The 20806-nt window shown below is 50.8% G+C and overlaps 9 protein-coding genes across 9 annotated transcripts; 4 read left to right on the forward strand and 5 right to left on the reverse strand.

Annotated features, from left to right (window-relative positions):
• Positions 1-1661: 1661 nt before the first annotated feature.
• N7525_008657 (uncharacterized protein) lies at positions 1662-3363 on the forward strand (the record flags this gene model as incomplete). Its single annotated transcript, XM_061214450.1, has 2 exons — positions 1662-2052; positions 2129-3363. 2 exons carry the CDS (start codon positions 1662-1664, stop codon positions 3361-3363), a joined length of 1626 nt encoding a protein of 541 aa, XP_061068881.1.
• A 2706-nt stretch (positions 3364-6069) lies between these two features.
• N7525_008658 (Yae1 family protein) lies at positions 6070-6813 on the reverse strand (the record flags this gene model as incomplete). Its single annotated transcript, XM_002562722.2, has 1 exon — positions 6070-6813. One exon carries the CDS (start codon positions 6811-6813, stop codon positions 6070-6072), a length of 744 nt encoding a protein of 247 aa, XP_002562768.2.
• A 922-nt stretch (positions 6814-7735) lies between these two features.
• On the forward strand, positions 7736-8524 carry N7525_008659 (uncharacterized protein; the record flags this gene model as incomplete). Its single annotated transcript, XM_061214451.1, has 1 exon — positions 7736-8524. One exon carries the CDS (start codon positions 7736-7738, stop codon positions 8522-8524), a length of 789 nt encoding a protein of 262 aa, XP_061068882.1.
• Positions 8525-8845: 321 nt separating this feature from the next.
• N7525_008660 (uncharacterized protein) lies at positions 8846-9365 on the reverse strand (the record flags this gene model as incomplete). The annotated part of the gene is made up of 2 exons (XM_002562724.1): positions 8846-9211; positions 9264-9365. The coding sequence occupies 2 exons, from the start codon at positions 9363-9365 to the stop codon at positions 8846-8848; spliced, it is 468 nt and encodes a 155-aa protein (XP_002562770.1).
• Positions 9366-10580: 1215 nt separating this feature from the next.
• Positions 10581-12395, reverse strand: N7525_008661 (SD08430p; the record flags this gene model as incomplete). The annotated part of the gene is made up of 2 exons (XM_002562726.1): positions 10581-10926; positions 11005-12395. 2 exons carry the CDS (start codon positions 12393-12395, stop codon positions 10581-10583), a joined length of 1737 nt encoding a protein of 578 aa, XP_002562772.1.
• A 798-nt stretch (positions 12396-13193) lies between these two features.
• Positions 13194-14275, forward strand: N7525_008662 (uncharacterized protein; the record flags this gene model as incomplete). The annotated part of the gene is made up of 2 exons (XM_002562727.2): positions 13194-13281; positions 13338-14275. 2 exons carry the CDS (start codon positions 13194-13196, stop codon positions 14273-14275), a joined length of 1026 nt encoding a protein of 341 aa, XP_002562773.2.
• A 307-nt stretch (positions 14276-14582) lies between these two features.
• On the reverse strand, positions 14583-16263 carry N7525_008663 (uncharacterized protein; the record flags this gene model as incomplete). The annotated part of the gene is made up of 2 exons (XM_061214452.1): positions 14583-15266; positions 15325-16263. The coding sequence occupies 2 exons, from the start codon at positions 16261-16263 to the stop codon at positions 14583-14585; spliced, it is 1623 nt and encodes a 540-aa protein (XP_061068883.1).
• Positions 16264-17004: 741 nt separating this feature from the next.
• Positions 17005-17880, reverse strand: N7525_008664 (putative esterase/lipase; the record flags this gene model as incomplete). Its single annotated transcript, XM_002562729.1, has 1 exon — positions 17005-17880. The coding sequence occupies one exon, from the start codon at positions 17878-17880 to the stop codon at positions 17005-17007; it is 876 nt and encodes a 291-aa protein (XP_002562775.1).
• A 1124-nt stretch (positions 17881-19004) lies between these two features.
• N7525_008665 (uncharacterized protein) lies at positions 19005-20614 on the forward strand (the record flags this gene model as incomplete). The annotated part of the gene is made up of 5 exons (XM_061214453.1): positions 19005-19094; positions 19143-19215; positions 19295-19304; positions 19364-19560; positions 19614-20614. The coding sequence occupies 5 exons, from the start codon at positions 19005-19007 to the stop codon at positions 20612-20614; spliced, it is 1371 nt and encodes a 456-aa protein (XP_061068884.1).
• Positions 20615-20806: the final 192 nt, after the last annotated feature.

Genomic DNA, 20806 nt, shown 5'->3' on the forward strand with positions numbered 1-20806 from the left:
AAGAAAGTTATTGGGACTGCAGATCAGGGGGTAGGTACTACTGGGGGATGCGTCGATATTTATACCGATGGGCGGGATGGGCTGCACCTCGGCTGTAGGTATAGCGGGATGCATGCAAGTCAACCTTTTCGATGGAATGTGGGGTTTATTGACTTAGCTGAGCATATGTCTCGAGTTTGTTTTGTTTTGATTTGGTCTGCTTGAGGGCCTGCAGATTTGCGACAATGGAGAATAATAGCACCCTTGGGGTGTATACAATATGGAGCTGAAACCGTGAGATAGGAGCTGGACCCTGCAAACACATACCACATACATTGACAAGCTGGAAGTGAATTTGTATGGTCGGATCAAACATTAATCAAAAGAAAAGACTTCCTTGATGCACCAATGGCAGCACAATGTCAGAGTTACAGATGCACAACATATGTGATTTGTCCACTGTCTATACGTGAGCTCCTTGGGTGTCCGACCATCCTGTCTCTGTTGCGGAAAGTTAGGATGGCTCATCCGACTCAATTAAATCCAGGTACGGAGTAGTCCGTATTTATTAAGGAGTCAAGGCAAAGGAGAAATACGAGAATCAGGGAGAACTATCTTCACTCCTACAAAGGTGCAACAAGACATGGTGTCACTGCTCCGTATAGAAAAAGCATTAAAGGTCTCTAGCCAGCCACTATTGGGGACTCCGGACTCTGTACTCAAAAGCAAGAAAATAAAAACAAAACAAAATAAGCCCATGACGTAGTCGCGAGCAGAACAATTTCCGAGATGGAACGTTGTGGCATCGAATTGTGAGGCTCGAATTTTAAGGAATGCTAAGAATGTCGAAGAGATCGAAGGGACCAAAGACCAAAAAGTCCAAAGTCCAAAGTCCAGAAGTACTCTGAAGTACTTTGAACTGCCAAGTGACAGAGCAATAGACCCTATAGAATAGACCCTATAGATCACGGCGATCGTTAGTGGCTGATCCCGGGACCTCCGTGGACTTTTGATATCTCACATTTTCTCTCCCAGCCATCTGCACAGGATTTCTGCACTCTGCAGATGTACGGATTATTTTTCTCTTGACCTTTTTTGCCTCTGAGCTGAAAATTATTTCAAATATATGTATAAAAAAAAAAAAACAAATGAGATCTGGTGGTACAATTCCTCGTGTCACTTCCATGGCTTCCAGAGCCCATATCACAGATCACAGACACACAAGAGCACAAGGGGACACAAACACATACAATTCACATTGTATTCGGGATGTTTCTTTTAGTGTTATTGTACGGATCGAGTTCCGCGCGCCCTTGCTGGGGGACCCAATCGAAGGGTCCTTGCTGCAACCCCATCCCTACGGAAGGGGACCATGCAAGGTCAGATAGGTCATGATCGGCTGTGCTTTTGTTTACATTGTGCCATGGTGCATTGGCATGCATCTGCTTTTCGGGCTAGCCACCGGATCATTGTCCTAGGGCTTCTAGGTCGAGGTTATTTTTGGTATAAACATATCCCCTTCACCCTGGCCTCCACTTCGGTCATTTTCATTCTTCATTCTTCATTCTCTTTCTCTCGTCCTGTGGCAATTCTTCTCTTGATCTGTTGTACTGTGCCTAGATCCTAGAGATCTTGCTTACTCGTGTTTCATTCTCTTTCATATTACTCGAGCTCACAGTCCCATGGATCAAAGAGGTCTTTATTGTCCAGGCGAGTTGGACGTCTTGCACCAAGATCGGAATAGATCAGAGACTACAATCTGTCTCCCATCGCCCTCACCTGCAAAGCGGGCATCCTCTTACTACCCGGCTGGCCCAAAGGTCCTGGAAGAATCAAATCTCGATCCCTTCTACCTCGAAGAATCACTGGCTGCCACGCCATCTTGGAATCCTTACACATCGGACATGCGCAATGATAGCTTTGAAGACGAAGACCAGTACTACACCCTGTCCCTGACCCACAAGGACATCCACCACCCATCACAATACGGACCAGATCGCTCCACACTTGCGCAGGTGGAGTTGGAGAACAGCTTGAGATTCCACCGATACACTTCCTCGACGGAGGAACACAGTCCGCTGCACAGCAGCCAGGTCTCGTTCAGCTCCGTTCACACAGACAGCACTACTCCCGACTTGACCCCCAGCAGTTCTTTTTCTTCATCCTACGATTCACCTAGCTGCCCCGACGCCGTCTTGGAGGCGACTCAGCAGCTTTACAAGCACGCAAACCAGGTCCAGATTGAGCCCCGTCGCCGCTTCTATCTGCCTGCCTCTACACCACCTACGTACTCCCTTCCGCCTCCACCTCCTCCGCCGGTGGCTCCCCCTCAACCCGGCGGATACTCGCCCAACCACACCTTGCTTCCAACACTCAAACGACTCTACTACTACCATCACCATGGGCTACGAGGACACTACAGCATCCTGCTCATCGCGGTCCCGCCGCCGGAAGCAGCCTCCTAGCGGTCTCACTCTGTCGCGTACCGCGAGTTCCCCCAGCACGTCTCGTCGGAAGCAATCCAGCCCTGGAACCCGCCCTCCTCTGGATCCTTCCATGATCTCTCCTCCATCCTTGATCAACCCAGTCACCATGGAGCCTCACATGACCCATTTTGACCACCCTCTCTTCATTCCCGCCAACGACTGCCCTAGTCCCGTCCCTAGTCCTGTGGCTAGCTCCGCACCCATCTCCCGCCAGTGGACCGCAACCTCGATGGAACGCCCTTCAATTTCTACCATCGACGCCTTCTGTGAGCAGTCCGTGTGGGAGTCGGATTCCGATTCGGAGTCTGCTGGGCGTAAATCTATGTCTCGTCGGCCTATAGACACACTCCGCAAGGTTCGCAGCCGTGCTAAGCTCCGTGCCGCCAAGTCACAACCAAAACTTCATCAGGCTATGCTGGATGGTCAGACATGTGAGCAGTTCCCATGCATGCCAGAGGATATTCTCGGAGAGCCTATTCCCGAAGCCTTCCGTCCCAGCATGGACCGTCCCAGCACTAGCAAAGAAGCGGTGCGAGCACATAGCGGGCTGCAGACGTTGCGTCTTGTCGCTCCTTCCTCCGCCTCTCTAACCCGCTCTCGTTCCCGCAAGAACAGCAGTCTCAATAGCTCCGACGTTGACCGATCCGCAGCTGCCGCTTTCCAAGCTCAGTTCCGCCGTCGTCAGCGTTCCGACTCCCCCGAATACTCCAACTCTAGCTCTGACAAGGGTGACAAGGAGAAATTGACCTCGTTCTGCTATGACCAATACTCTCACACTCCCACCAATGGAGCTCGTGAGCAAAGGCCTCTCTTCGAGCGGTTCATGAACTCCCTGCGTTCGTTGAACTGCCAGAAGCCCCAAAAGTCTCACAAGAAGACCAATGTTACCACCATCTGATGCATTTTCCCTCGGCGTTCCGGTTCTCTGGGTTCAATTTTAACGGACGAAACTATGCTACAACATACCGACTTTACCAACGATCCCTCCAACGATTTCATATGACTGTCTTCATGTCTCCAATGTGTCTCGATTACGAACACGTCCACTCCCTGACGCGAAAAATCTGATTTTGCTTCCCGCGCACCATGAAAATAATGAACTCTCCAGACCCGATTGTGGCTGGACACAGACGCGCCCAAAGACGTTCTCTACCTGCGATATCTCGCGCCACGAAACGAACCTCATGCCTAGTCCTAGAGGCCATGAGGCCATGACTACCGACTTATGACTCGATACCTTCGAGCTAACTATCTTTAATTTTCCTACTCGTCATATCTTTGCACTGATTTTCTTCCATGTCTTGATTGCGCTATTTCGCGTGCTGTACTACCATCGCTCTGTTTTATTACGAAGTTACTATCGACAACGGTCTTCCTTTTTACCATGTCTGACTGAATTATGTCCTGCTACTACTGCTACGACAATCATTTCCTTCATCAACCTGTGATTCATAATTTCAAAATAGAGGAATACGGCGCCTTGTGTGGTCTGTGTTTCTATGACCAAAAATCTGCCTTCTCTGGATTCTTTTGCATTCATCAAAAGTTGTTTCACTACCTCATTCATGGATCTTCCACGGATAGACAAAATAGAAACCATCACATTTTATCTCAAGCATGAATGGTCCTTTGTTACTTCGTTGTCTAGGAGATGCGCACGTTTTGAGGAATGCTGGACTACGGAGTCCGGACGATCCTCAAAGGTATCTTGAATACTACCGCAACCTCCTTGAACCATCAACCCGACCGAGTAATGACGACGATGTAACAGCAACTTCTACATAGGCAAGGCATTACAGTCCTATGCGATGCATGAGGGGCTCAATTACACAACCAGAAAGCCCTGGAACAACAAGGGCGAAGGGAATCACCAAACCTTCCCCCAGGCACAAACTAACATCCTCAGCTGGCTTCACCTCTGAACAGTCAACTCATCGCCAGAACTTGCACAACCCGTCTGGCCACGTATGCAGTGCGTCATGGTCATTCCATATGCACAGTCGCCCGCAGATTCTCTTGCAGTTATTTTAGAACACTGATGTCTGGCCAGAGGATCGAATCCTGGATCCAAGGTATGCCGGCATGAGAACACGAATGCCATACAACAAGTTACCTGTCTAATTCTCGATGCGCAGCGCATTCGTACGTTCCCCACAACGGCTGCACCGCGGACCCCGGGGATCCACTGGGGATGTGGGATGGCCTTGGATCGACATGTCGAGGCTGAGGTTTGAGGATTTAGGGCTTGGGATGGCACACGCCAAACTGACGCTGACCGACAATTGCGCCAATGTACACCTCTCACGCAATTCACATAATCGGATTGTCCTTATCCAAATACAAACCCAGTAGCATCTTGAATACTCAAATATATTGTACATAGTCAACCCGGATATGAAGACAAGACCCTATCTATCCCTTGCATGAGCCGCGCCTCAACGTCCGCCAATAGCCACCATCGTCCGAGACCCTGTATCTCGACCTCGGCTGAAAAGACCCAAACCATATCATTTTGTCCATCTACTTTGCTCCCTATGTGATACAAGCTTAAATCAGGACTACCAATCTGATGCACGAGAAAAAGCCAACCCGCGTTGTCCCCTCAATCTGATATCACAACTCCATTTTCTCCTCAATACAACTCAAACTAACACCCCGATCTCCTAATCGCCACTTTGACAGGTACGCTAGACAGGGGTTTCACTTAGGCTGGCCAAATAAATCTCCATCCCCCTGTGCCGGAGCCCTTCCGCGGTGACCTCAGGCGCAAGGTGGTCCACCGGCTGCGTCCTCATTGCGTCCCCGAGACCCGCCAGGTTGGCTGGTTACAGATCTATCGGAGTTTGTGATGTGGGGCTGTAGGGAGCTCGATCCGGGACTGGGCCGTCTAGACCTTTCTGTTGTTGTTTTGTAGGTACTTTGGTTCTGTGAGATGACTACTTAGGACGCGCAGGGCTACAATGTGTGACATATGACTTGTCGTTTCTGCCTCGTGTTTGACAGGCAGGCAGTTTGCTTTTCTTGCTTTGACAAACAAAACCAGCTCTATTTGCAGAATACATTGGACATAATCGAGCCGTTGGCTATCATCCCAAAGTCTGGCGAAATGTCTCTGAAACAGTAGAAAAGGTAAAATCGGATACCAGATCCAACCTGCAACACCACCATGGCAACAGCCGTGTCTACGGTAGTGTGCAGAGACCCCAGCGTCAGTGTCTTAGAGGAGCACGACCATTCTATCCCAAACAACCGAGGACACACAGTCCGGACCGGCCTTCCGCCCTTCCCGTATGTCGCATCAACCTTGCAGTGGCAGCGGCGACTGTTCCAGGTATTTGGATACTCGGATCCCCGCGGCAGGGATGATCCCTGCAGCGGGGACCTAGCAGCGGAGACCCCGGGAGATACTCGACCGGCCCATCTCTGCAGGAACTTAATCCTGCTTTCGTATCTGCAAGATGAGAGGAGACCTTTTCCTTCCTTCGTCCCTGTCTCTGGCGGGGCACTGTGATGTCGATCTCCAGACAAATCACAGCCTTGTGTCGTATCCATGACAAACACATAGTGCAAGCCGTAAGCAAGTCTGCATAAATCCAAGACAACTTCAACTGTGCTCCACAGCCTGACCCCCGCCCTTGCCCTCCTCCTTCATCTCCAAAGCCTCCATATTCTCCTCCCACCCCGGAACCCCAACCCTCCCCTCCCACTTCGCAATAACAACATCCCCCTTCCGCCCAAGCTGCACCTCCGCCCGTTCCTCCTCCCCATCCTCCGCCCTCGGCGCAATCTCCGGCGCACCACCAGCCTCAGCAAAAACAGCCTGTACATCCAGCTCCTTCAACGCAGCTTCATACAGCACCCGCAGCTGCTCCCTCTTCTGTCGACGCAATTCCGCAATTTCGGTAGCACCGTCCGTCCCCGTAGATACAGCAGATTGACCCCGCACCGGCTTCTTCACAACACCCGGTCCATTCCGCTCCTCAAACCCGCGTAACAGTCCCTCCATAATGCCCAGTACAGTACCAGCGCGCATACCCAGCTGTGCGCCGACGGGGAAGCCTCCGTCGAAGCCTTCTTGCACGTGTGCGCCCTTGGAGGCGGATGTGCCGTCGCGGTAGCCTGCTGTCACGTGTTGGCGGCGGAGGCCAGGGAGGTCGGAGGGTTCGGTTGATTGGGAGGTTGCGGTTGTTGGTGGGAGTGGTGCGTTAAGGGTATTTTGGGGTGGGGAGGAGCCGAAGATGTCGTCGAGGGAATTGTCGTTGTCGACTGCGGGGTTGTCTTGAGTTGACATTGTTGTTGCTGGGGAGGATGGTGCGGATTGTGCGGATGATGAGTCTGTGTTTGTCATTGCCCAGATGGGGTGGGTTATTCCAAGGTTGACTTGGACGACTGTAGGGTTGGTGTCGGTTGGGATGTTGTTGGCCTGGGAAAAAAAAAAAAAGATCGCGGGTCGGCGGGGCGATCCGTTGATCCACTGACGTCGATGGACTAAATCGGGTTTGTTAGGGTTAGTTCAGGTATTCGACGATAGGTAGGTATCTCCTATTGTATAATCATAGGTCATGTGTAGAAAATTAGAGATGAATAGTGGGTAGCATAACATATTCTTGGTTAATGTGAAGATCAGGGTGATTTACTTCGGAAATTCCCCTGCTCTAGGTGACGGGATATTTCTTTGCTGAATAGTAACTATACCCCTCTTGATGCTTCTCTTTCTACCTCAAACCGCGCCGATTCCTTTATTCCTTGCTGCTGGTACAGTGAAGTAGCGCATCGACAATGAGCTAGGAGAGACCACGGAAATGGGAAAGCTAATGACGGCTGACTTGTTCGGTGTCCTCTAGCTTTCCGCCATTCCTGGTTGCTGCAATGGCACCTCAACAGAGGATGTCTATCAACATATCCCTGATTGTCAGAACTACTCAGAGAAGACATAAGGTGTCGGCTGTTGTGAGTTAGTCGGAGCGGGTCGGGGTGATCTCTCGATCTATAGAGCTACGATGTACATACCATCGATGTCATCGATGGTATGTGTATATTCTCTCGAGTGCTTTATCTGACATATCTGCAAGTCCGATAATAGGAATACACATATCGAGATACAAGTGGTTCGACATGCAATGACCAATATCGTGCTGGGCATTTCCTTTATTTCCTTTGGCCCCCAAGCGCATCATATGATATGCCCGAAGCAGTTAGTAACTGCTAGCCTCGCTTTCTCCATTTGAAATCAACTTGAAACATTCAAAGCAACCTCAACACTCACAGCTATGTCTAGACTCTCCCTCCGACTACTAGGGTTTACAACCGCCGCCACCGGCCTAGCCGGCTACAGCATCCACCGTGGACTCTGCCATCTGGAAGAAAAGTATCCAGCGCTTCCTCCCGCAGCGGGGAGCGAAGCCCTCCGCAAAGCACACAGCCCAAATACCCAGCACTGTGCATATACCGACATCTACGCGGCACAGATACCCCTACAAGTCATCGAAGCACGCGTCCCAAACGCAAAGACACCAACACAAACAGAGCTCGAATACGCCTGGGCTAGATCTGTCACTGGAAGCAAAATCCTACGAGTCGAGGGCTCTCTCCTCGGACTACTCACGAACTTCCGTTTCACACCATGCGACACAGGCAACTCAGCGGAGGGGTTTTCACCGGACAAGACCACTGGTGCGCCGCGCATTCTGCTGAACGGTTTATTGCAAGTGCAGCGACTTCCGGCCACTGACGCAGATAGTAACGGACTACTGGTCTCGATGGAACTGCCGGACGCACCCCGCCTGTTCTTTGAAAAGATTGCGCGTTGGGGGTATCCTTGGCGCTTGATGTCGGGTGTGCGACATGAGATGAGTGTTTCTGAGCCGTTCCAGAGAAACGGGGGTATATTTGTTGAGGTGCGATTCGCAAGTGCGCATGATTATGAGGTTGTTTATGCAGAAGGTGAGCTGGAGAAACAGAAGATCATTCCAGCTTGGGTTCTGAGGTTGCATCGTGGATATGCTAGGTTCGTTCTTGATTCCGCTGTTCGGGAGTTGCAGCGGGAAGTTGAGAAATAATGCTGCTAATGCGGGCTATATGGGCTATTTGCATATTCCAGACCTGAAGTTACCGGGCCCATCGGTTTGCGGCGGAATTTCTCAGGTCATGGAAGCTCTAGCGTACTCCACGCTTACACTCCCCTCTCGATATCAAGCATACATATACTTGACAATACTTAGTATCGAGTCTAATTAGATTGATTGCGACTTCATTCATTGCCTGCACTTTCTCTACCCAATAAATACCGCGCCCGACCTTATAAACGTATGTATCAAATTGATATACACCCTATTTACCACGCAGTATCATCATTTCTCCAATTATCAGGTCATACCCGTTTATTCCCCCTGACCTTCCTCCTCATCGCCCCCATCTGGAACACAAGCATCCCCATTCGGAATAATACTCCACGACTCAAATCCATTGTACAGATAGCACACATCCCAACCATTGTTAATGCTCCCCAGCAGACTGTCCTCCCCACCGGAGCAGTCAGGAGAGCTGAACATGCAAAGATCATACCGGTTTGTCTCCGAAGGGCTCTTCCATGAGATACTCTTGACATTTGTTGAGTTGAATTTGGCAAGATTTAATACCTGACAGTCACGCCGTTTCGCACCAGAGTAGTGGAGAATGGAGTATTCGATATTGTTCACGGAGCTATTGCAAACCGGGGGTGCTTCACTGAGGAAACGGAAATCCCACTATAAAATATTAGCAGGTTTAACTACACCGGAATTCAGTTGGTTGACATACAGCTCTGTAGGCAAGGACTGCGAGGTCTTCAGGGCTGGGTAGTGCATTCACAGTCCAGCGAGAGAGGCCAATGGCCATCAAGCACACGGCGAGGAATTTCATTGTGTAGTTGGTAGAAACAAGTCCTGTGATAAGTAGGGCTTAATGTCTGAAATAAGCTGGTATAAAATGTTTATCCAAAATATTGAGAAGCGTAGAATTGCTTCTTCTTAGTTCTTTTTATACACCACTCTCACGCTAAAGTCAGACTATTTTAGTACACAACTGCACCTGCAGAAGCGGAGCCAGCAGAACCAATCACATCCATCGTCAGCCAGTCGAGACTCCATAGGCTCGAGGGCACCTCCTTTCAGCTGCAGCTAAAAAGCAGCTGAAACAACTTGGCTAAAGAAAAGTCATGGCTCCGCACGGAGTAGAGGGGTCTCGGATACGTTTTTCTTGGCATCGGGGGGAAAGCGAAGTTATTTGGCTGCCATTAGACGCAACATCGTCGACACCCTTATTCGTAAAGGTTCTTGTCGGATATGCTGCGGTTCGGCTGGTCCGGGCCTGGTCTCGGGGGAAGAAAAGGCGTGCCATCCCAATGGTGGTTGTCTCGTCAACTCAGCATTTGAGGAATACGGCACAGGTGCATTTAACTGGCTCAGGACCGACAGAGGCGGTCTTACGTGCAGTTTGCATTGTAGATTAGGGCTTGGTGGAAGACGAGCGACAGATTTCTAGAAGGCTTGGAGTTGAGTCTGACGTCGCTGTTTCGTTGGGGGAATAGCTCAATACCCATAGATGTTTGTAGACACGTCGAGTTGACTAACCGTGCGTGTTGAGCACAAAGAAGTACTATAAAAGCTCTCGCATATATGACGTATACTGCCTGTAACCATGAAGCTTTTCTCGGAAAGCCAAACAAGGTAGCATACAGATAGTCTGGCTACGGACTGACCACTATAACGACCTAAGCGAAAAACATGAAGCTATGAAGGCCGAGGGTGAGATCGGTCCAAACAGTGCTTCGACGATAGTAACCGCTACGCCTTTGACGACGGAACGCCAGGTTATTAGACGAGGGTGAGCTATATCACGGAGGTGTAACACGCTGGGAGACCTGGAAGCTTATTTTCCAGGTTTATATGTTTGGTGACATGCCTTGGGTCTGGGACTGATCTCGATAAAACAACACTGAAGCGTTACAAATAATGTCATTTTGTCTAGATTATTTATTTATTCAATCTATGAAATATCTGGAATATCCCAGACAGAGGGTATACGAAGACATCATAGGCCGTCACGAGATACCAAAACCACGGTAGAGGAACTATATCAACCCCGTTGGGGGTTGGATGCCAATCGCCAAGCGCGGAGAGGCAAGTCCTGTAGCTTCTGCGCAGCCGGCTTGATAAACATAATGAATGTGAGCGCGCCAATGAGCACACAGAGGATGTTGGTCATATAGTACCCGTCACGGTCGATGTGACAGGTACCGCCGCCGTTGATGCAGCGGTTCTTCTCCGGCTCGAGGGCGCAGGAGAATGGCGTCATGATGAGGGTGTCCTTGAGGGAGTCGGCAGGTGGGGGGATGGTTGGAGGAAGACAAGTCGCTTGGGTGAACATGTCAACGAGTTTAAGGACAAAGATGCGGGGGAATGTTCCTCCCAGGTTGGAGACGCTAGAGGTTATATGTTAGCTATTGCGTGCATAGTTTATTGCAGGATAAGGAACGGAGAGGACAGATAGTATGACTTACGTGGCAAGGAGAGTCATGTACGTCCCGCCAATGGCTGGATCGGCGATGCGGGCGTGGAAGGCCGAGATGGAGACGAACATGACAGTATTCATAAAGGTTGAGAGGACATGCTCGCCGATTACCGTGAGCATATACCACATTGGCACTTCCGAGGCCGTGGGGTAAATCATAACGGTCAATTGGGCGAGCACAGCGGCTGCCAATCGTCCGACAAAGGCCCAGCCCCAGAGACGCATTGCTCCGTAGTTGGTTGACCATTGGCCGGCATAGTAGCCCAGCATGATCTCAAAGGGGAAGTCAATCAACACGACCAGGGCCATGTTGTCTTGGCCAAAGCCCTTGTCCAGGAGCTTGAGACTGGTGACTCCGTCATTGGCCTGGAAGCCGATCTTGGCAATCAGGTGAATCACAATGATGGTCTGGATGTTCTTTAACTTCAGAACGCTCCACATACTTTTATACACATCCATAATGCTGTCACGTTCCTTGGTGCGTTCTTCCTTTTTGAGGAAAGCCAAACCGCAAGTCACGATCAGATAAGCCCAGCCCCAGAAGTTGAGATAAGTGCCGAGCGATAGCAGACCGCCATCTCCGGGGATGGTTCGGAACCATCTGTTGGCAAAGTCCTTCGAGTTGAAAGCCAAGAAGACAGTGTAGGACAGGAAGTGGCCGGCTGTCAATCCGACCGTTTGGGCGGTTGAAGCGTAGGAGATGTTAGGCGGGGACATCAAAGTGATAGCCCATCCATCCACAGCAATATCCTGGGTGGCGCAGAAAAGCACCAACATGAACCACCAGTATGTGAATTTCCAGACACCCGCACCACCATCGGCTCCGGCCTGGACCATCATCTCCTCGATATGGCCGCCCATATAAATCATAGCCAGTCCGGCAATCACCTGCACGGGGGTAATCCAGCTCTTGCGCCGACCAAAGCGCGTACTCCACACAGCGTCGACAATGGGACTCCAAAACAATTTGAGCGAGTACGGGTATGAGGCGAGCGAGAAGATTCCAATCTGGCCGTATGAGAGGTACGGCTTGAGCAGGAAGGGTACAGAGCCGGTGGCTAGGCCCATGGGAATTCCTTGGAGAAAGTATAGCAAGACCAGCAGCAGGAAGTTACGTCGATCACTGCGTGGTAGGTTGTGGAAAGTTGTATTCGTCTGGACTGGGGTTTGGGGTACGATCGGCTCATTGTCGAGGGAGAAGCTTGTTCGTGACATAAGTTGGGCTGTTCTTTCGGCTGAGGTTTCCGAGGAGGGCGTATCCCTCCTGCGCATTTCGATGTTGTTATTCATCTTGCCATTCGCACGCCCGTTTGACCCGGTAGCAACTGTCAGGTTCGCTTTGGAGCGGCGCTTCGAGAGGGTCGCGTTCTTGCGTGTCATTGAATGCAATGTTATGATAGGGAGGTATCGCGTGCGTCAACTTCGTCCTGATTGAATCGAGGACTGAAGTTGGATATTATGGTGTTGAATAGTGAAAGGGATGGATCGAAGGTTCAGTTTCGAAGGGTTCCTGCAGGTTTCGATACCTTGAGTATGCTGTATGTTTAACTGCACCGAGAATGAAGGAGTGAATGAGGGATATGAAAAGAAAGAAACCTCGAAAGTAGATGTTTAGTGGGGGATCTCCGAACCGCAGGATGACCAAAAGAACATGAGGCAAGCTGGCCTCTTGGCTGCGGCTGCAGATCCGGGGTGCCAGGGGGTTCTAGTCTAGTCTTCTCCGTATAGAAAACGGTCGGACATGGACATAACACAGGCATGGAGATGGATCCGAGTCTGATCTTTTGATATTTATTCTCTCTCCTGTTACACATAGAGTACCTAAAGTACCTAACACTATGAGGTCACCACATCAACACGGTAGGACTGCAGGGGATAAGCCTATATCATATCTGATTTATATAAAGCCAAAATCTCCATATAAACACCTTTAAGGCTTAGTCTCTTCCAGGGTCTGCTCAAATCCTGCATAATCAACAATAATCTGACAACCTCAGCCCAGCCCAAGCTCCTGTCTCGCGTCGGATGTTGACGTGATCACGTGTCGCAAATAAACAACTCCCCAATCTCCACTATCTACAACATAGCTTACCTTGTATGACATTGCAACCTCGGAAGGGAAACTAATCCCTATAGTCATCTCGAAGACCATACATAGTTCTACACACAACATCCAAAATGACAACAATGGCGTCTCACGCCCCCGCATCACCAGACCCAGAAGAAGAGGAACTAGACTCAGAGATAGCCTCCATCCGCGCAGAAAGTAAGCGTCGCAAACCAAAACCCCTAAATCCAAAACAAGAAGCTAACCAAATGAAGTCCGAAAGCTTCAAAAACACAAGCGCATCCTCACATCCAGCCTCCTAACAACCGACCCAGTCCAAAAACTCCTCCGCAAACCTCAACCACCCACCACAAACCCAACTGACCCCCTCACAAGAATCTTCCCCCTCGTCCATGCTGCCGGCGCACACACCTCCTCAAACCACCACCGCATTGCCTTCGGCGCCACAGCCTTCCCATTCAAAGACCCATCCCCGGCAGCCAATGGTGTGACCCTCCTCGGCGTGCGCATCGACGTATGCACACGGAATGGCCGCTTCGCAAAACCATACTACGTAATCCTCCAAAAAGAGCGAAGTCGCGCTGGTCCGGGCGCAGGTGGTGCTGACTCGAAGGTCTTGAAGGTGTATCGACACACCGTGCCGGCGTTTATATCCATAGCAAAGCTGGAGAGTGTTTACCTGCCACGGCCTGGTGTAACCCGCGACAATGGAGATGGGGCTGGGGGAGGTTCATCTGGCGAGGACGAGGACACTGAGCCCGCGAAGCCGTGGAAGAAGGGCGGCAACTCTGCCCGGAAACAAGATCTGCGGGGGTTTGTGCGCGAGCTTCGGAGGGAGCTTGTTGCCTGGCACATGCGTGTTGATGCGGTTGAGTTCCTGCGTGAGAAGTTGGGTCTCGTTGGTGAGGGTGGGGGGCCGTTACCGTTTGATGTTTCGCCGGATCGAGACACTGGGATTGTGTCTTTGGCTGCTGTTGCGATTGAGGCGCGGTATGTGCGGATTGAGTGGGTTGATGGGCGGGTTGGGCGGTTTAAGTTGTCTAATACTGGAATTGTGGAGCGGGCTGTTGTTATTGGTGATCAGGGTCGGGATAAGAAGGTCGAGGATGCGATTACTGGGGGTGGTGGGAGGGTAGAGACGGTTTTGGATAGGTTGAGGGCTGAGGTGTTGTCTGGATCACCTGGGAGATGAGATATGGTCTAATTTCGTTTTTCCAGCAAGAGATACCCCAATATGAACTTTATTCGAATCAAATTGAATTTGAAATTCAGTGCAGCTAAATCCAATCTTATAAACAGGCCTGGTATGTCTATTCAATGGTCCCCACCAAATGCTATGCAATCATGAGACCAAAAAGCCGCCGCAATGCGTGTATGTGTATGTGCGCGTCAATCCAAAAGACTTCAAAATTATTACAAGGAGGGTAAGGGCATAACGGGGACAGAAGAAGGGGTTATTAGAAGGGTATATTGAGTAAATGTCATGTCATCGTCTCCAGTTAGAGAGGCACACAATCCTGGCTGGGATGGATTGTATCCGGGGTTGAAGAAGTTTCAAGTGGTGAGTGTTCCGCCATACCAACGGGGGTAGTGGAGGTGTTGAAGGTGACGAGCGGCAAAGGACCATATGATTGGCCATGTCGCACCTCGAGATGCCGGCGTAGGATAGCCTCTTCCAAATACCAGCGGCGTTGCAAAGTTGTCTTTTTCGTTTCCAAGGCCTGCACGAGGGAGGATTCTTCTCGCTGATGCTCGGCTTTCAAGGCAGCAACATCCTGGATGTGTCGGTTACGCATTTCATCCAGTTCCTTTTCCATGCGCGCCGTGGCTTCCTGCAGCTTGAGTTCTTGGCGATCACGGAGGACTTTGATGCGGGCGTCGTGGAGCTGGTCCATGCTCTTGTGGGAGTGGTATTGTTGTTCTAGTTGCTCCATGTGTTGGCGAGTGAGCACACGGGCCGGTGGGGTCGAGCCGGACTCTGAGAATGATTCTGACGATCGCCCGGATCGTTCGGCTTTGGTCGGTGTTCCGGCGGGAGATGGCGGTGGGCTGGCATTGCGGAGATACCCCTCCATATGCTTAATGCGAGTGCGCGAGTTCATTTTGGCTCGATCGAACTCGCGTTGCTGTTCGATTTCTACCGCCAACTGTCGCTCTTCAATTTGGACTATGGCCTGGATGTTCTGTACAAGCGCTTGTTAGCCTAGAAAAGTGATAACAATAGAATCTTGTAACCCGAACCTTCTCGCGTCTCTCATCCTCCTGGCGCTGGTTGTCAGACTGGTGCTCTGAGACAGCGGTCTGGTGCCGACGCCGGAGGGTACTTAGGGCGGCGTCGTGGAAAGCGAGATGTCGATTCCTTTCCATTTGATGCCGCTCGTGCAACTCACTTAGCTCCGGATCGTCCAGGCTTCTTTGTAATTCCTCTTTACTGAACCGAGGAATTTCCAACCTTGGAAGCGATACCTCATCGCTCGCATGGAGCGGAACATCCTCATGGGCAGCATTGTCAGGTCCCTGTGTAGGCTCAAAGAAAACATGTTCAACGCCTTTGTCGCTTGTGGATACAGCTATGCGCCCATCCGAAGGCAAGACAATGGCCGAGGACGTGCGTTTCTTGCGGAAATGGATTCTCCCAATGGCAGACTTCAAGCTGCTCCGTCGCTTCTCCTTTTTGTCAGCAGAGGCGATGCTGAGAATCGAATGCCGGTGCGACCTGGCCTCGAACGCATCATTATACCCGTGTCCAATAAGACCCGGTTTCCCCTCACTAGAGCAAAAAGAGGTCGGGCGCGTAGACAGAGAAGCCAGCGATCGCGTACTGCCGGCCTTAATGTGATCTGAGGAAAGCGTGACATCCGACAGCGACGACACGATCTGGTCGAGCACGGATGGGACGGGGGAGGACGGCTCGTGGGACGGAGTGAGGGAGCCGCACATCGAATTCCGATCGGTCGATGATCCAGAAGATAGGACTGGTGAGGAGAGATCGACCATTCCTGAGGCGATCGAGGCAGCTAACGGCGCAGATACTTCGATCTCTGGCACTTTCAGACCCAGTTGTTCGGCTTCTTCGGCTAGTTGTTGCGCCTGCGCTGCTTCGGATTCCGGTGAGGGGAGGTGAAGGACATCGGTGCGATATTGGGCCTCATCGAAGATGGGCCCCGCGCTTGACTCCATTGTATGTACAGTTATAGGAGGTGGTGTTTGGCGCCTAACCAGCGGGCGCACATGGAAGTCAGGGTCAGATAGAGCTAAGAATAATATCCGTCCACATGGATGCGTTCTATGACGGCATCCAGGGTATTGTCAAGGAGGGGTTGTAAGGACAGTATGAGAAATGAAGGTGTGGAGGTAAGAGGGTCAAAGCTACTGAGTAAAGGGGCCAGAGAAAGAAAGGGGAAACAAAGACCAGTTGGCGGTCTTCTTTCTCGTTTCCTCATGATTTGTCGTTTTAGGAAATTTCTTGTTTAAAAAAAATAATCAAACTGACCCACGGATGGCCCTGACGCAATCCCTGGTTCTACTCCGGGACAATGGGGTTTATTTTGAAACGGCTAAGCTTGACGGCTTGGGGATACTGTAAGAGATAGAGATGATAACTCTTTATATACTACGTCTGTATTTACATATGTCGTATATACAATGTATCCCGGAGATTTATCAAACTGTACCAATAAACATCTCGGCATTTGTTTAGATAGCCCTGCGCCAACCTGCATTTCCAACTCTATACTTGATCCCTGGAAAACACCCCTTGACCAAGCCCCTCGATTTTCGCCATATTGGGAAGTTAGGGCTTAGGGCTATGGAAATAGCCTCGGCCTCATGGAAGTGCGGATCATGCCATACATCATGCCAAGAACACGAGATATCAGGAGATGTAGACGGGCGCATCTACCTCCATATAAGACTAGCTTACTAGTCATTCAACATGTCGAACGCCAGCTGATAAGCTCGCTCTTTGGCCTGGTATTGTGGAGTTCCGGCCCTCGCGTTCTTATCCCATCCATGGCTACACCCCTGCATGCGCTCACTGACCACATGCCAGCCTTGCAATTTCTTGATCTTTTGGGCCAGTTCCTCTCCTTCAAGCGCGAGAGTATCACCATCCGCGGTGATCATAAGAACCCGCTGTGGGAATCGATCCGCCTGGGCGTAATGCGGCGAAATGCGCGGGTCTCGCTTGTCGAAGGATGAGGGTATATAGCAGCGGTCGAAGAGCCGCATGACAGGAAGAGGAATTACAGATTCACCCCGGGCCGGGGCGATCTTTGAAGCAGGATCAGGACTTAGATTAGTCACGGGATAGATTGCCAGCAAGGAGCGGAAGGTATCGCGAGGGAAGAGGGTTGACGCAGCCGCCAGCGCGAGGTTTCCCCCAGCACTAAATCCAGATATAGATATACGAGTCAAGTCGAATTCATCTGGACGTGTGAGCACATATCTGACGGCGTCTTCCACATCGTTCAGCGCGGCGGGGAACGGGTGTTCTGGCGCCAGACGATAGGGGATGTCCAAGACAGTATGTTTGGTTTCATGACTGACCCGTCGACAAAACTCGTCATCGCTACCATGGAGGGGTAGCACGAAGCCACTTCCGTGAAAGTTGAGGAGGACGGGTGATGGGCCTGAGCCAGAAGGTTGATACAGGTGAACCTTGATGGTTCGACCAGCATCCCTGGACTTGATATGGCGAATCTCATCTGGGCTGGCCGTTACATTGCTAGCAAAGTACACGAATGTCCGAATGATAAATGCGAAGCATCTATTGTAATAATACGTGAGAATATCCATGGTTGGCGTGGGAGGACGTAGGATGTCGAAGTTGAGTCTGAGCCGAGGCCTAGGCTTAAGGATGCCACTGCTGATCTCCACCCGCTTCTACGGGATAGTCTACGCTGACTTGCAGAGCCTAGCCCGGAGATACTAACTTGAAATCGACTAGCATGGGTTATTTTCTCGTTTCCTACTACTACAGGTATGTACCACTGGAAAACAAACAAGATTACCTTCCAGCCATAGACTAGAACCTGACAGCTCGGCAAAAGCTGTGAATGCGATCTATAAAGGAGTCATTAGAGCATTTGAAGTAACAACATTGAGTTCCTGAATTCCTGTTAATGATACCATTCCGTATGATGTATTGCACTGAACCGTAGGAATGTTTGGGTGAGCGGGCATTTGGCCAAGCGGTTGTCGTTGGTGACGATTGGCGTCCCGCTTGTTTGGAACCTGTTCATCCTCAGCTCGAGTGCCGTTTGATCTCGAGTTGCCGGATCGCCCCCGGGCGATGACTTTTTTATTTTTTTTTTATCTTTTTTAAAAACAGCTTATCCAATCATAGTGAGTAAAGACCATGGATCTACAACATAACTATAACTAGTTAACTAGTTAAGCCGATATTTATACCCGAATTCCAAGGCAACTATGCAGTATACAGTCTAACTTTTCCTGACAATTGAGCTGACTGGGTTTACCTTACTCAGTCTGACTGGACACTGACACTTTGTATCTGGCAGTCTGTAAATATTCTACTTCCTCTATTGTGAACCATGCCAATGTTCTGGTGCGTGGACATATCCTCCCGCTCGTGGTGGTATTTGATCTCCTATCAATAAGCTCTGAATTCCCCGCATTAGGGAAATTCCACGCAGAGCCTCATTGCCTTCCACGCACCTTGGCTGCCAATCAAAATGACCGCCCGCCGTCGTCACGCTCGACTCCAACGCCCATCGACATCACATCTATTGTTTCTGGGAAAACACTTTTTGGAGTCCCACTTGCCCGGAAAACAACCACTCTAGTTTCTAAAGTCGTCGTTCTCTTGTTTCATCAGTCAAAAGACTACCTACTAAGCCGGACAGGAGCACTGAGAGGTCTCGCTCCCAACATATCGCAATCTACACGCAATTTACAGGATGTCAATCAAAGTCGACCCCGTCGACACTAATTTCACGGTATTCATACGCTTACCATTTCCGAGGGGCGACTTCGTCGACCCGCCGCCTGTAAGTCTCCCCAAGAGAAACTCCTCACGCACCCACTGACGTAAATAGGTGGAATGGAATGCATCCAAAGACCAAGCGCTATGGGATATTCTTTCTCGGCCATCTAAGGGTGACATAGACTGTATGTATTGCCTTTGTTTTGACCATTTGCTTTGCTTTCTTTGCTTCGCATTGCTCTGACATCGCTGACATCACCGCAGGGAAAGCTCTGTAACAGCACTCTGCCCCAAGCACCTTCAAGACGAGGGATGCTAACATGGTTGATTTAGGGCAGAGAACTTCGACGTTACCTTGCAGTTTCTTCTTCAGCAGGCGGCATGGCTCTATGATCGCCAACTGTCGCAGGTTCGGGCTCAAATGCGCAAGGTCAACACTACACAGTCGACCTCCCCTTCTCCAGCTCTAGGTTCTGTTTCTGGTAGTGCAGCCTTGAGTGGACAGCCCCAGAGAGAAACGCTGGCAACAGGTATATCCGGTGCTTGCTTATATTCAGTATGGTCTGTGGCTGATGATCAATAGGTTCTCGGGCGCCATCCCGGCAAGTATCTCAACAGAAAGATATCCCTCTACGAGGTATGGACCGAACCCCGACTCGTCGTCCTACAGGGTATTTGATACCGCCGAGGGATCGAACGCATTTGACATTGACTGCAGCCCCTGAAAACCGACGTACGAGCTTTACATCAACTACGGCTACTAACCTCACTCCCGGATCTCGGGACCCTACACGCACCGGCACGCCGACAATCGAGGACAAAGAACCACGGTGGGATTCTTTTGGTCGTCGGCCTTCAGCTGTGAGACGAGAACAGCCACCCGTCGCATCATTGCCCCGATCTCCGCCCCTTGAGGAAGAGCCCCTATCCTCAAGCTCCCCGGAAGAATCAGGATCCGACGAGGAGGACACAACCAGACGTGCACCCCTGTTCAAACGGTTTGGCAAATTTTCTACCCAGCGCTCTGGTCTTCGGGATGATGAGGACAACGAAGAAGACACTCCAGCGTTTCTGCCCTTAGCCCGAGAGCACGAGCATACCCATCATGAGCGGCCTGTCCAGGAACTCAGTACTACCCTCCGTCTAGATGCCGAGCGAGCAGCAGCGCAACGCCGCCATCCTGAGCAGCGGGCTGGTCCCAGGGCCCCGGTACCGACAGATTCATCCACCAGTTCTATGAGCTCGGGCGGTCGTAGCAGCTTACCGGATGGAGCCAGACCGACCAGCCAGGGGGCACCGGTACTCAGTCCTCAGAGCGCTGCCGAGCGCCAAAATTCGCGCAAGTCGACCGCCTCCGGCCGCGAAGCTAGCGATGGTACCCCCAGTATGGGAAGCAGCTTCAGTGATCTCGACGGTATGTGTCTCAACCCCGAGGATTCTGGATTCCAACTGATCGACTGGTCAGATGCAAGCGTTACCCAGTCAGCCCTGGAGGAGGCTCTTCTAAGCAACATGCAGCATGGTGGAATGGCGAGTCGCATGAGTACCATCAGTCACGCCTTGCGCAGTCGGTATCTGCAGTGAAATACATTTTACATAGGAACATCCATTTTGGCAGATTGCACTCTACGATGTAGTATATGATGTAGCTCATGCGGGGGCCCTGTTGTTCCGCATATAGCATACACGTGACCGAGTGCCACCTCGGCCTCTCGGTGATGCGCACCAGTGAAATAGGGCCATTCTGGATATCTTCACTTTTGTCCGACAGAGCTC

The sequence above is a fragment of the Penicillium rubens genome (assembly GCF_028828025.1).
Source record: "Penicillium rubens strain IBT 27055 chromosome Unknown utg000003l_segment0_segment0, whole genome shotgun sequence".
NCBI lineage: Eukaryota > Fungi > Ascomycota > Eurotiomycetes > Eurotiales > Aspergillaceae > Penicillium > Penicillium rubens.